This window comes from Aedes albopictus, chromosome 2 (assembly GCF_035046485.1).
Source record: "Aedes albopictus strain Foshan chromosome 2, AalbF5, whole genome shotgun sequence".
NCBI lineage: Eukaryota > Metazoa > Arthropoda > Insecta > Diptera > Culicidae > Aedes > Aedes albopictus.
This window is the reverse complement of record NC_085137.1, coordinates 38,260,943-38,273,092: the sequence shown is the minus strand read 5'-3', so window position 1 is coordinate 38,273,092 and position 12,150 is coordinate 38,260,943. Positions and strand designations below refer to the sequence as shown.

The window sequence follows — 12,150 nt, the reverse complement described above, 5'->3', positions numbered from 1 at the left end:
TTCACCGTAATTTTATCAGCTTCAGAATGTTCACTACACGGACAAAGTCTCCAAAAACTTTTCGCGGATTTAAACTGGATAATAACGAGGTAAAGTACGATTGAATTTAGCTCAACACGATATGTGACCATTCCCTTTCGATACTCGAACTACTACTTTTCAAAGAGTATCTCGAAAACTTCTCCAGGAAGTTTTCGAACGGAATGTGTTGCGTATTACCTACGGCGGAGTACATATGGAAATAATGGGAGAATACCTTAATACAGCTCAGAGGAAATCAAATCAATTCTTAAAATAATATCTTTTAAAATCTTTGATGACATTGAAAAAAATACTTGAAAAAAAAATGACAAATAATACTTACAAATATACACTTTAATTGTTTTGAAAGTTATCATCGAAATATCTTATAGTGAAGTCCCTGAGGTAAATGGCAATAAGTCCTGCACCGGGGTCGCTTTGTATTCAGATTTGTAGGGATTCAATAAAACATGTATTTCGTATTTACGGTATTTCAATATATTTCTGGATATCTTTTCCATTGTTCACAAAGCCCATTTGAACCCTTAGTCATTCCTCGCATTTACCAAGTTTTACCAACAACCACTTTTTCACCTCCAACCGGGACCGCAGCCACATGAACTGATCCGGGGGTGGCAGCAACCTGTTTGGACACTGGGACAATGGTTGGCAGATAACCACCATGATGGCCAGTCCATCCATGAACTCCAGCACCGTAGGTTCCCCACGGCAGTCCGTAGGGGTAGGCCGTCTTTCCCGAATTGGCGTGCACTACAACCGTCTTGTGACCATAGTTAGCAGGAGACCAGGCTCCGGCGGCATAACCAGGGTATCCGTACGAACTATGACCATCGTCGCTCCAGCTATTCCAGCCATTGTTCCAGGTGTTCCAACCGGCGGCGTTGTTCCAGCCATCGTGACCATAAGGCCAAGCGGAAACGGCACCCTTTCCATACACACTGTACGCAGGCCAAACCGAAGTAGCGACTGGAACCGCAGCCGGCGCGTATCCAGCTTCAGCAGCCGCCAGAGCCAGGGCCAGGAATGCTATGAAGAACTGTTTGCGAGTCAGAGAAATTCGTGGTTACCTTTTGTGGTGAACAGAGATGCTTAAACGTAACAAACCTTCATTTTTCTATGCAATTGGATCGATTGAACTGAACTGATGATGTTCTAAAAGAATAAGCTTGTAGTTGACTGATGATGGCATCCAAGTCTACTTCAACATTTATACCAAATGTTGGAAATTGAATCGATTCAGGAGCTGTGTCTCAGGAAGTTGACATTTCTCGGCAATAGTTCGTTGGTTCATATACCTGCGGAATCGGTCAACCGTGGGAAGACCAAGGCGAAAAACATAACACATGGTTCACTTTTCGTTCTCAATTGCTTTATTGCTTCGTAGGCTCTATGTCAATTGGTGTTTTTACTGGGTTAAATCTTTTCCTAATAGGATAATATCCTATCCACTCTTGAATCCAACGCTTGATTTGAATTCGTTCCATATCACGTAGATTCCGACCAAAAATTTCAGCAACTTTTGACCGAGTGTTTATATAGGGTAATCGTACTGGTAGTATTAAGTGATAGTAGAACTGGTTATGACCGCGGCCCATATATAAAACTGACTGTAGTGTCAGCTTTTGACCAGAATTTACGTGATATGCTACGAATTTGTCTGCGACCGTCGAGTTCAAGACTGTTGATAAGATTTAACCCAGTAAAAACACCGAAGCAATTAACAAAGAACGTACATAGCCTTAAAGTAACCAAAAATGAAAAATGAGCCACACTATATTTCACCTTCGTCGTCTCACGGTTGACCGATTCCGCGGGTATATGCACCAACAAATTATTACCGTTAAATGACAACGTCCTGAGACGCACAGCTCCTGAATCGATTCACATATCAATTTCGGTTACCGAAGTTTCGTATAAATGTTGAAGTAGACTTGGATGGTATCATCAGTTTACTGCAAGCTTATCCTTTCAGAACATCATCAGTTCAGTTCAACCGATTCAATAGCATAGCGAAATGAAGGTTTGTTACATTTAAGAATCTCTGACTCCACAAACATCAAACCACGAATTTGTCTGACTCGTCCACAGTTCTTCATAGCATTCCTGGCCCTGGCTTTTGCGGCTGCTGAAGCAGGATACGCCCCGGCTGCGGTTCCAGTCGCTACTTCAGTTTGGCCAGCGTACGGCGGCGTGTATGGAAAGAGTGCAGTTTCCGCTTGGCCTTATGGTCATGATGGATGGAACAACGCCGTCGGTTTGAACACCTGGAACAACGGCTGGAACAGCTGGAACGACGATGGTCATAGCTGGTACGGATACCCCGGTTATGCCGCTGGTGCCTCCTGGTCTCCTGCTAACTATGGCCACAAGACTGTTGTAGTGGAGGCCAACTTGGGAAAGACGGCCTACCCATACGGACTTCCGTGGGGAACGTACGGTGCTGGAGTTCAGGGATGGACTGGCCATCATGGTGGTTATCTGCCAACCGTTGTCCCAGTGTCCAAGCAGGTAGCTGCCACCCCCGGTTCGGTTCATGTGGCTGCGGTTCCGGTTGGAGGCGAAAAGGTGGTTGTTGGCAAACATTGGTAAATGCGAGAAACGACTTTGTGAATAATAGAAAAGGAATCCAGAAATATATTGAAATACTGTAAATACGAAATGCATGTTTAATTGAATCCACACATATGAAACATATCTAAATACAAAGCTACCCTACTACAGGACTAATTGCAAGATTTGAAATGATGATTTTATGAGAAATGTAAGGTGTTTTTGTAGATTCTAAAATCCATTATTTTTTTATAATTTATTTGAGTTCATCTTGGAATATTTTCAAGTGTTTTCTCAAGTTTTATTCAAAAATCTCTTGAATTCCCACCATAACTTCGTTCGAATTTCAGACAGGAACTTCATCCGGAATTTCCCGCAGATTTGTTCGAAGAGTTGTTCAAGAGTTAAGATTTTTCTAGCAGTTCATCGGGAATTCCTTCAAGATTCTTTTGTGAATTCCTAGCGGTGTTTCCTGGAAATGCCTCAAGAAGTTTCTCGGGAAGTCCTCCAGATTCCAGATTTCCTTCAAAAAAAACTCCAGGAGGTTCTAGGGACTTTCTCCAGAAGTTTCCCGAGAATTCCTGGAATTCTTCGGATATTCGTCTAGCGGTTACTCGGGAATTTCTCCAGAAGTTTATCAGGAATTCCACCACGAGTTCTTCGGAAATTTCTCCAGAAATTTCTTAGAAATTCCTTCAGGAGTTTTTCGGGAATACCTCCAAGAGTTTCTAAGGTGTTCCTTCAGCAATTCCTCAAGAATTCCTCCACAAGTTCCTCGGAAATTCCTCCAGGAGTTTCCCGACAATTCCTCCAGAAGTTCCTCGGGTAATCCTCTACCAGTTCCTCGAGAATTCTCACAGGAGTTCATCGGGACTTCCTCATGGAGTTGATCGAGGATTCCTTCAGAAGTTCCTCGGGAACTCCTCCAGAAGTCTCATAGGAATTCCTTTTATTGACCCTCGAGAAGTTCTTTGAGAAATTTCTAGAGGAATGCCTAAGAAATTTCAGGAGAAATTTCTGAGGAATTCGTGGAGGAATTCCTGAAGAACTTCTGAAGGAATTCTCTAGGAACTCCTGATGAAATCCCCGTTTAACTCCCAGAGGAATATCTGAAGAATTCCTGGAGAGATTCTCGGGAAACTCCTGGAGAAAGTTCTTAGGAAATCCTGGAGATTTTTTTGAAGAAATTCTGGAATGCTTCCCGAGGAACTCTTTGAGGAAATCCCAAGAGACTTTCGAAGGAATTCTCAAAGTACTTTTTCTACTTCTTCTTCTTTATGGCTCGACGTTCGCATAGGAACTTGGTCTGCCTCTCTTCAGCTTAGTGTTCTTTGAGCACTTCCACAGTTATTAATTGAAGGGCTTTCTTTGCCTGCCATTGCATGAATTTGTATATTGTGAGGCAAGTACAATGATACATTATGCCCAGGGAGTCGAGAAAATTTTCCCGACCGGAACGGGAATCGAACCCTCCGTCTCCGGATTGGGAATCCATAGCCTTAACCACTAGGCTAACTGGAGACCTCAAAGAACTTTTCGAGGGTCAATAAAAGGAATTCCTATGAGACTTCTGGAGGAGTTCCCGAGGAACTTCTGAAGGAATCCTCGATCAACTCCATGAGGAAGTCCCGATGAACTCCTGTGAGAATTCTCGAGGAACTGGTAGAGGATTACCCGAGGAACTTCTGGAGGAATTGTCGGGAAACTCCTGGAGGAATTTCCGAGGAACTTGTGGAGGAATTCTTGAGGAATTGCTGAAGGAACACCTCAGAAACTCTTGGAGGTATTCCCGAAAAACTCCTCAAGGAATTTCTAAGAAATTTCTGGAGAAATTTCCGAAGAACTCGTGGTGGAATTCCTGATAAACTTCTGGAGAAATTCCCGAGTAACCGCTAGACGAATATCCGAAGAATTGCTGGAATTCTCGGGAAACTTCTGGAGAAAGTCCCTAGAACCTCCTGGAGTTTTTTTTTTTGAGGGAAATCTGGAATCTGGAGGACTTCCCGAGAAACTTTGGTTGTTCTTACCACAAAAACGGGTGATTTCCTACGTTGTGTCCTTTTTTTAGCGTTTCCACCCACAGGACGACGTTGACGACTGGCAATTAGGTAGCAGCACACAGGTAAGTCACTTTTATTAATTTTCTTCCTTTTTACAGGTTCCACAGGACAAGATGACGGCGAGCACCACAGACACGGACGAAACCACGAAGAAGAGCTTCCTCAACAGGCCACAAAACTCAACCTATTACTTATTTCCTATGCACTTTATTTTCCACAGACAGTACAACAAATTTTGTTCGGAACATCTATCTTCTTTATTCTTTCTAGTTATACTTCTGCTCTTCAAGCGAACCCAAACAGTACTGACCTATCCCAATCACTTTCGCTTTCTACAGACCGAGCTGATCCCTCAGTGGTCTGCTAGTGGGAAACCATATACATGGAGCCCACAAGATTTCCATGATCGGCAACGCTCGGGTGCAGTGTTGTCAGAAATACGATAATAAAGTAGCGCAACACGAACCGGTTAACCCGGGAGCTGTGGCGCAACTCTGCTATGATAGAACATACCCGCCGCCTTGAATAACATTCAATTATCAACAAAACAAACAAGCAAAATCATCTGACTACACATGCACAAAGGTTTTCTAAATTCTAGGAACAATTTCTAGGTTTTTTCGTAATTACTTAATCTAAAGCAGGCTCCAGTTGAAGTTCATCGTTGGATGTTGAATCGCTGTCATCAGGAACCGATGCGACGAAAGGAAGCAGGCAAATTTTCGCAATTGGTCGTTTGATAACACCTTTCGCAGTCAACAATGAAACGACCCGAGTGATGTTGTCGTTCCCGGGATGAACGGCGACTATACGAGCCAAAGGCCAGCGCAGTGTTGGCTGTTGCTCGTCGACGATGATGACAAGTTGCCCCAGCAGAAATTTCTCGTTCCTCGAATGACCCTTGGTGTCCTTTTGCAGCTCCTGGATGTATTCCTTCTGCCAATGGTGCCAAAATCGTCCGATGTGAGACTGAAGTTTCCAGTAGTGGTCCAGCTGACTTGTCGGAATGGTGCGAAAGTCTGGGTCGGGCAGGGCGAGAAGCGATGTACCGACGAGGAAGTGGCCTGGAGTTAATGCGGCCAAGTCGTCAGGATCCTCGTTCATTGGAAGCAGTGGCCGCGAATTCATTATCGCTTCTACCTGTGCTAGAACAGTGCTCATGTCCTCATAAGAGAGCCGCGTCGTGCCTATCTGTCGATACAGATGCTTCTTCGCTACCTTGATGGCCGACTCCCATAGCCCGCCGAAGTGAGGAGCTTTTGGGGGTGTGAAGTGCCAAGTAGTTCCTTCGGCGGCACATGTCGATACGATTTCCGCTTGGAATGTTTCTTCAGCGAGCATGTCATACAATTGGGTGATGTCGTTGCTAGCACCTTCAAAATTCTTCCCATTGTCCGAATGTATATCCGAGGGGCGGCCTCGGCGAGAGATAAACCTGCGAAGAGTTGCCAGGAAAGCAGACGTGGACAGTTCGCTGACTAACTCTAGGTGCACCGCCTTCGTTGCGAAGCACACGAAGAGGCACAGATACGCTTTCGTGGGAGCAGCTCGTTTGTGGATGGCCTTCAGGTAGAATGGCCCAGCGTAATCAACTCCTACTACGCTGAATGGACGACTGGGAATCACTCGGGCAGCAGGTAGCTGGCCGATTTGTTGCTGTTCAGCCACCGGGTTGAGACGATAGCATCGGAAACAAGCACGAACTACATTTCGCACTAGTCTGCGGCCGTCGATCGGCCAAAATTCTTCGCGCATTGCTGCCAGCAGAGCACGCCCGCCGCCGTGGAGAAGCTTCTTGTGGTAGTGCTCAGCTACAAGGCGCGTGAAAGGGTGTGATTTGGGAAGGAGTGCAGGATGTTTGCTTTGGTAGGGCAATTTAGACAGACTTAGACGGCCTCCCACTCGCAATACTCTCTCTGGGTCGACGAATGGGCTCAACTTTCGAAGGGGAGAACGCTTTCCAACTACTTGACCATCTTGAAGGGCTTTTATTTCGGTGGCAAAGGAGTCATTTTGCGCAAGGCGAACTAGGGTCGTTTTGGCTTCAGCTAACTGTTGGGGAAAGAGGCTGACGGTAGTGGTAACTTGGTCTGATTCTGGTTGAGTACGAGTTTTGGCACGACAATTTGCAACGAAACGCTGACAGTGAGCGACAACGTGGAGCAGGCGAGTGTAGGAGGACCATCGTAGGAACAACGAGTTGATCGGGGGTGACGTTGCAGTTGCCGCTGCGGAAACCGTTCGAATTTCAAGGTCTTCTTCGGGTACGTTTGGAGCTTCACATGTTGGCAGGCCCGGATTAAGGTTTGTGGGGGCCCGGGGCCCGAGCGGATGTGGAGGCCCCTCGGAGAGATGACCAAAAATGTTTTTCCTTATTTTCGAAGAGCAATATGAAAAATAAAGCTAATGTTAGCAACCAAAAAAGGTTTTTGTGGGGGCCCCTAAAATGTGGGGGCCCGGGGCCCGGGCCCCCCCGGCCCCCCCTTAGATCCGGCCCTGCATGTTGGCCAATACTGTGCTTGACGGGCTAACCAATCGGGTCCGCTGCGCCAGAGATTGCTTCCGACGAATTCCGCTACTGTCATTCCGCGTGACACCAGATCGGCAGGATTTTCGTAGCCAGCGACGTGATTCCAGATACAGCCATGGGTGAAATGTTGGATCTCTGAAACCCGATTACCGACGTATGTCTTCCAAGTGTTCGGAGGCGAACGGATCCACTGCAGCGTAATGGCAGAGTCGGACCAGAAAAACGAGGTGGAAATGTCGATGCCGATGGCTTTCTTGATCCGATCGTAAAGATGGGCACCTAAAACAGCGGCGCAGAGTTCCAAGCGTGGAAGACTAACTCGTTTTAGGGGTGCCACACGCGACTTGGATGCCAGCAGGCAAATACGAGTCTGACCTTGCGCGTCCTCGCAGCGGGCGTAGATGCATGCACCGTACGCCGATTCTGAAGCATCGGAGAAAGTGTGTAGCTGGATCGTTGAGTTTGGCAAGAGTGCATAGCGGTCGACACGGTATGAGGAAATTTTCGGAAGTTCGCTGCGAATGTTCTCCCACTTTTGCTGGACCTGTTCCGGAACGGGATCGTCCCATCCGCAAGATAACAGCCAGAGCTCCTGCATCAAAATCTTGGATTTCACGACGACCGGTGCGATGAGACCAAGTGGATCAAATAAACGTGATATGGCCGACAAAATGGAACGCTTGGTGGGTGGTTTGCTGTTCTCATCGACACTGGAGTCGAAGCGCAAGGTGTCCGCTTCCGGTTCCCAACAGATTCCTAAGGCTTTCACGGTTTCGTTAGGGCTGAATTCGAGGGACGACTGAGTACCAATTTGGTCGTCTTTCAGGCCCTGCAGAACATCGAGCTCATTGGACGTCCATTTTCTCAGCTCGAAGCCTCCCTTGGCCAATAGCTCGCTCATTTCCGTCCGCAGTCGAATAGCCTCTTGAACAGATTGTGCTCCTCCGATGAAGTCGTCGACGTAAAAGCTCTTGCGCAACGCAGGACCGCCAAGGGGGTATGCCTCGCCTTCGTCATCCGCCAGCTGTTTCAATGTGCGTGTTGCAAGGTAGGAAGAAGGCGCCAAGCCGTACGTAACGGTGAGCAATTCGTAAACCTGTACTGGAGAACTTGGAGTGAATCGAAAAAAGATGCGAACGAGCGACCTGTCGTCCGGATGCAGCAAAACTTGCCTGTACATTTTGGCAATGTCGCCTACCACGGCCACCTTGAAGGTTCGGAAGCGAATCATGATGTCCAGCAGATCATCCTGTACCACCGGGCCCACGGAAAGTGCTTCGTTTAGGGAATAGCCTGTCGAAGTCTTTGCCGAAGCGTCGAAAACTACTCGAACTTTGGTGGTCGTGCTGGAATCTTTGAAGACTGGGTGGTGCGGAAGATAGTAGGCTACTGCAGGTTCTTTTTCGTGCGTTCCTACCAAGCGCATGTGGCCAAGGTCGAGGTATTCCTGCATAAACGCGTGGTAATCTTCCTTGAGTTTTGCGTTCCGCTCAAGGCGCTTCTCCAAGAGCTGGAAACGGCGTAGCGCATTGGCTTTTGATGCTCCAAGCTTGACGTTGAAATCAGGTTGACGAGGCATTCGAACGATGTAGCGGCCTTCGTCATTGCGCTCGACCGAAGACTGGTAGACTGTCTCACAGTGCCGTTCTTCCACAGAGTAACCGTCGTTGAGGACCAATTCTTCAGTTTTCCAGAAGCGTTCAATGCTTTCCTCGAGGGACACCATCGAAATAGTTATGGAACTGGATGCAGAAGTGCCGGAAGTGGAGTCTGGGTGGATTTGAGTAGAAGAACCAGCGACTATCCAGCCGAAAATGCTATCAACGAGGACTGGGAGATTTGCAGCCAACTGTAACCGTGCAGCACTGGGGAAGAACGAATAGAAATGCCTCGCACCGAGTACCAAGTCAATTGGCTGCGACTTGTTGAACGAAGGATCGGCCAGCACCAGTTCCTTCGGGATATTCCACCCTGCCGTAGAAATATTCTGTGAGGGAAGGTCTGCTGTGACTTTGTCCATCACCAAGAAGTTGACATCACACGAGAATGGCTGATTCTGCGACCGAATTTCGGTGTAGACTGACTGGCGCACAGGCTTGGACAATTTACCGGCACCCTGTACCGTAATGTTGACGTTGCTGCGCCGCAGACGAAGCATGCTGGCGAGTCGCTCGGTTATAAGATTTGGCTGTGAGGCGCTGTCCAAAAGAGCGCGCGCTGGATGTTCGTGACCGAAAGCGTCGACGATATTTACGATGACGGTGAGCAAAAACACATTGTCTCTTTCGTGGTGACGAGGGACGCTAGTTTGAACCACTGGAACCTGACCATCTGTTGCGATCACCAGAGACTGTTCGGAATGCTCTGCTGGAGAAAACGAGTGATTGATCACCGGAGTTGACGAGGTGGTGATGGGAAGCGTTGCGCTGTCGTTTGAGGACCTGCGGCTGGCATCCGGGGCTGCGTAGTGAAGAAGACTATGGTGCCGACGATTACAATACCTGCAAGTGAGTTCCGATGGACAGTTGCGATTGGAATGATCGGATTTCAAGCAGTAAGTACACAGGCGCTTCGCGTTGACAATCTGCTGACGTTCAGAAAGCGGAAGACGCTGAAACTTGAAACATTTGCCCAAAGGATGTGGCTGATTGCAAGCTGGACATCGTTTCGTTGTGCTAGCAGTGGAAGAGCACGACGAAAGACGAATCATCGGTATTTGCTTCTTCGTCGACGACGCGGTAGGTGGAGCGGAACCCGATGGTGCATGGTGATTCACAGAAATCGACTCCAAAACCCGAATTCTCCGTTGCAGGAACCCAATCAGGCAGTCGTAGTTTGGATCTGTCACCGTCGACGCATGGTCCTCCCACACCTTGAGTGTGTCGTCGTGTAGTCTCGTGCAAAGCAGGTGTTCGAGAAGGCTGCTCCACGAATCGGTAGGTTCTCCAAGCTGCCGAAGGACTTTCACATGCCGTTCGAACTCGTCAACCAACCCATGAAGTGTCGTAGCGGACTCCTTCTTCATCCGTGGAACATCAAAGACTGCCTGGAGGTGGCGCTTCTTCATTAAATACTCGTTGGAGTAACGACCTTTCAGTGCATCCCAAGCCAAGTTATAATTAGCGGAACTGATCGCGATCGACTCGATCGACTGCGCGGCTTCTCCTTTTACAGCTGCCCTTAAGTAGTGGAATTTTTGGATGTCGGGCAGATCAGCGTTCGAATGTATCAAAGCGACGAACGTATCGTGGAAAGTGAGCCAGTGCTGGTAATCGCCGTCGAATTCCGGAAGCGAAATAGTTGGAAGCTTGATCCCAGAGAGAGCGGAGTTAGTTTGAGCGGAACAAGGATTGCGAGCGTTCATATGAGTGGGAGGCATTTTAGAGAGTAAGTCTGCTTTTATTGCGAAAAGCCGGGTTTCATAGCCAGCACGAACATCAGCATGCAATGCCCTACCTTCTGCTGTCCTTTCCGTATCCTCAAGCTGGCCCTGCACCGCTTCGAGGTTAGACCAGATGTTGTCGACGTGGCTCAGTCTCAGCGGTACTTGTCCTTGGTCCCGTCCTGCATCGTAGTTGGCGACGAAAGCCTCTGCCCGACCCAGAGTAGCGAGCAGCGTGTCTCTCCTCGCGATGAGCACCTCGCAGTCCGCCATGGTAGAGCCTCGACAGCTCAAATTGATCGTTGTAGTCAGCGAGATCTTATCCAAGGCAAAGCGTGCCTTGAATTATCAAAAAACGTTAACCGGAACAGTCTCGAGCGCCGTCCGCACTATTCGTGATCCAAATCGCCGAAATAGTTCCAGGGCGTAGAGGTGTCTGGTAGGAATCGTCCTCAAAAAGCGAATGGAAATCCGTGGGTGATTGTTGGTTGGTGGCGAAGCCTTCCTCAAAATGGCGTGAGGGCTGAACGAAATCTCCTTTTCAGTTTGGTACGGCGTCGGAAATGGCCCGAAAAATCCACAAAAAGCCGTAGGGGGCCTTACCGGATGGACACCAGCACGTAGAGTCCCGAAACGGCTGGGTTAGTGGCCAGATGTAACAGTCGGAGTGACGTAACAAGGGCCAGTGATGATCCAACTAACATTTAATCATCAGGTCGTCGGTTGTTTGAAGAGATGGCGCCGTGGGGGCTTTCGCGAAATCACTGGCAGCAATGGCGCAATTTGCCCGCGCGATGCACGTGGTTCGTAGAGGTAGTTAGCGGGGTGTCCAGAATGCCAGGAATGACCAAAAGTGCATGGAATGGAAGAAACAAGCGATCTAAAGGGTACCTGTGAAACCCTGGGAAGAAAATCGGACAGGTAATTACCTTGCGCCCGATAAATCGAGCCTTGAATCAAATTCAATTTGCAGCAACAACAGCGTCCCCGTTGTCATCTCAGGGATGGCGAATGTAATGGCGCGACCACAGCGGTGGATTGTTCTAGACCACGCAATGGCGGGTGCCAAAGGAACCTTCTAGAACGTTTTCCGACCGAGATCCTGGTCACGGCACCAATTTTATGGTTGTTCTTACCACAAAAACGGGTGATTTCCTACGTTGTGTCCTTTTTTTAGCGTTTCCACCCACAGGACGACGTTGACGACTGGCAATTAGGTAGCAGCACACAGGTAAGTCACTTTTATTAATTTTCTTCCTTTTTACAGGTTCCACAGGACAAGATGACGGCGAGCACCACAGACACGGACGAAACCACGAAGAAGAGCTTCCTCAACAGGCCACAAAACTCAACCTATTACTTATTTCCTATGCACTTTATTTTCCACAGACAGTACAACAAATTTTGTTCGGAACATCTATCTTCTTTATTCTTTCTAGTTATACTTCTGCTCTTCAAGCGAACCCAAACAGTACTGACCTATCCCAATCACTTTCGCTTTCTACAGACCGAGCTGATCCCTCAGTGGTCTGCTAGTGGGAAACCATATACATGGAGCCCACAAGATTTCCATGATCGGCAACGCT

General features: G+C 48.0%; 3 protein-coding genes across 3 annotated transcripts; 1 reads left to right on the top strand and 2 right to left on the bottom strand.

The window, feature by feature from the left end:
- Positions 1–379: 379 nt before the first annotated feature.
- Positions 380–1,214, bottom strand: LOC115256249 (uncharacterized). The gene is made up of 2 exons (XM_062849490.1): positions 1,147–1,214; positions 380–1,078 (listed from the first exon to the last, which is right to left on the bottom strand). Exons 1-2 carry the CDS (start codon positions 1,150–1,152, stop codon positions 584–586), a joined length of 501 nt encoding a protein of 166 aa, XP_062705474.1. The 5' UTR covers positions 1,153–1,214; the 3' UTR covers positions 380–583.
- Positions 1,215–1,674: 460 nt separating this feature from the next.
- Positions 1,675–2,639, top strand: LOC109421197 (uncharacterized). Its single transcript, XM_062849489.1, has 2 exons — positions 1,675–2,062; positions 2,131–2,639. The coding sequence occupies exons 1-2, from the start codon at positions 2,057–2,059 to the stop codon at positions 2,629–2,631; spliced, it is 507 nt and encodes a 168-aa protein (XP_062705473.1). The 5' UTR covers positions 1,675–2,056; the 3' UTR covers positions 2,632–2,639.
- A 2,643-nt stretch (positions 2,640–5,282) lies between these two features.
- LOC134286018 (uncharacterized) lies at positions 5,283–10,837 on the bottom strand. The gene is made up of 3 exons (XM_062847578.1): positions 7,232–10,837; positions 6,539–6,704; positions 5,283–6,463 (listed from the first exon to the last, which is right to left on the bottom strand). Exons 1-3 carry the CDS (start codon positions 10,835–10,837, stop codon positions 5,283–5,285), a joined length of 4,953 nt encoding a protein of 1,650 aa, XP_062703562.1.
- Between the last annotated feature and the right edge of the window lie 1,313 nt (positions 10,838–12,150).

Excerpts from the sequence above, each read along its gene's own strand:
- LOC134286018 (XM_062847578.1), bottom strand. The coding sequence starts at position 10,837 with ATGGCGGACTGCGAGGTGCTCATCGCGAGGAGAGACACGCTGCTCGCT. Across the intron at positions 6,705-7,231 it reads TGGTGTCACGCGGAATGACA|TTAGCTGAAGCCAAAACGAC; the intron begins GTAGCGGAATTC and ends TTTCCCCAACAG. Across the intron at positions 6,464-6,538 it reads GCGAGTGGGAGGCCGTCTAA|CTGAGCACTACCACAAGAAG; the intron begins GTCTGTCTAAAT and ends CGCGCCTTGTAG.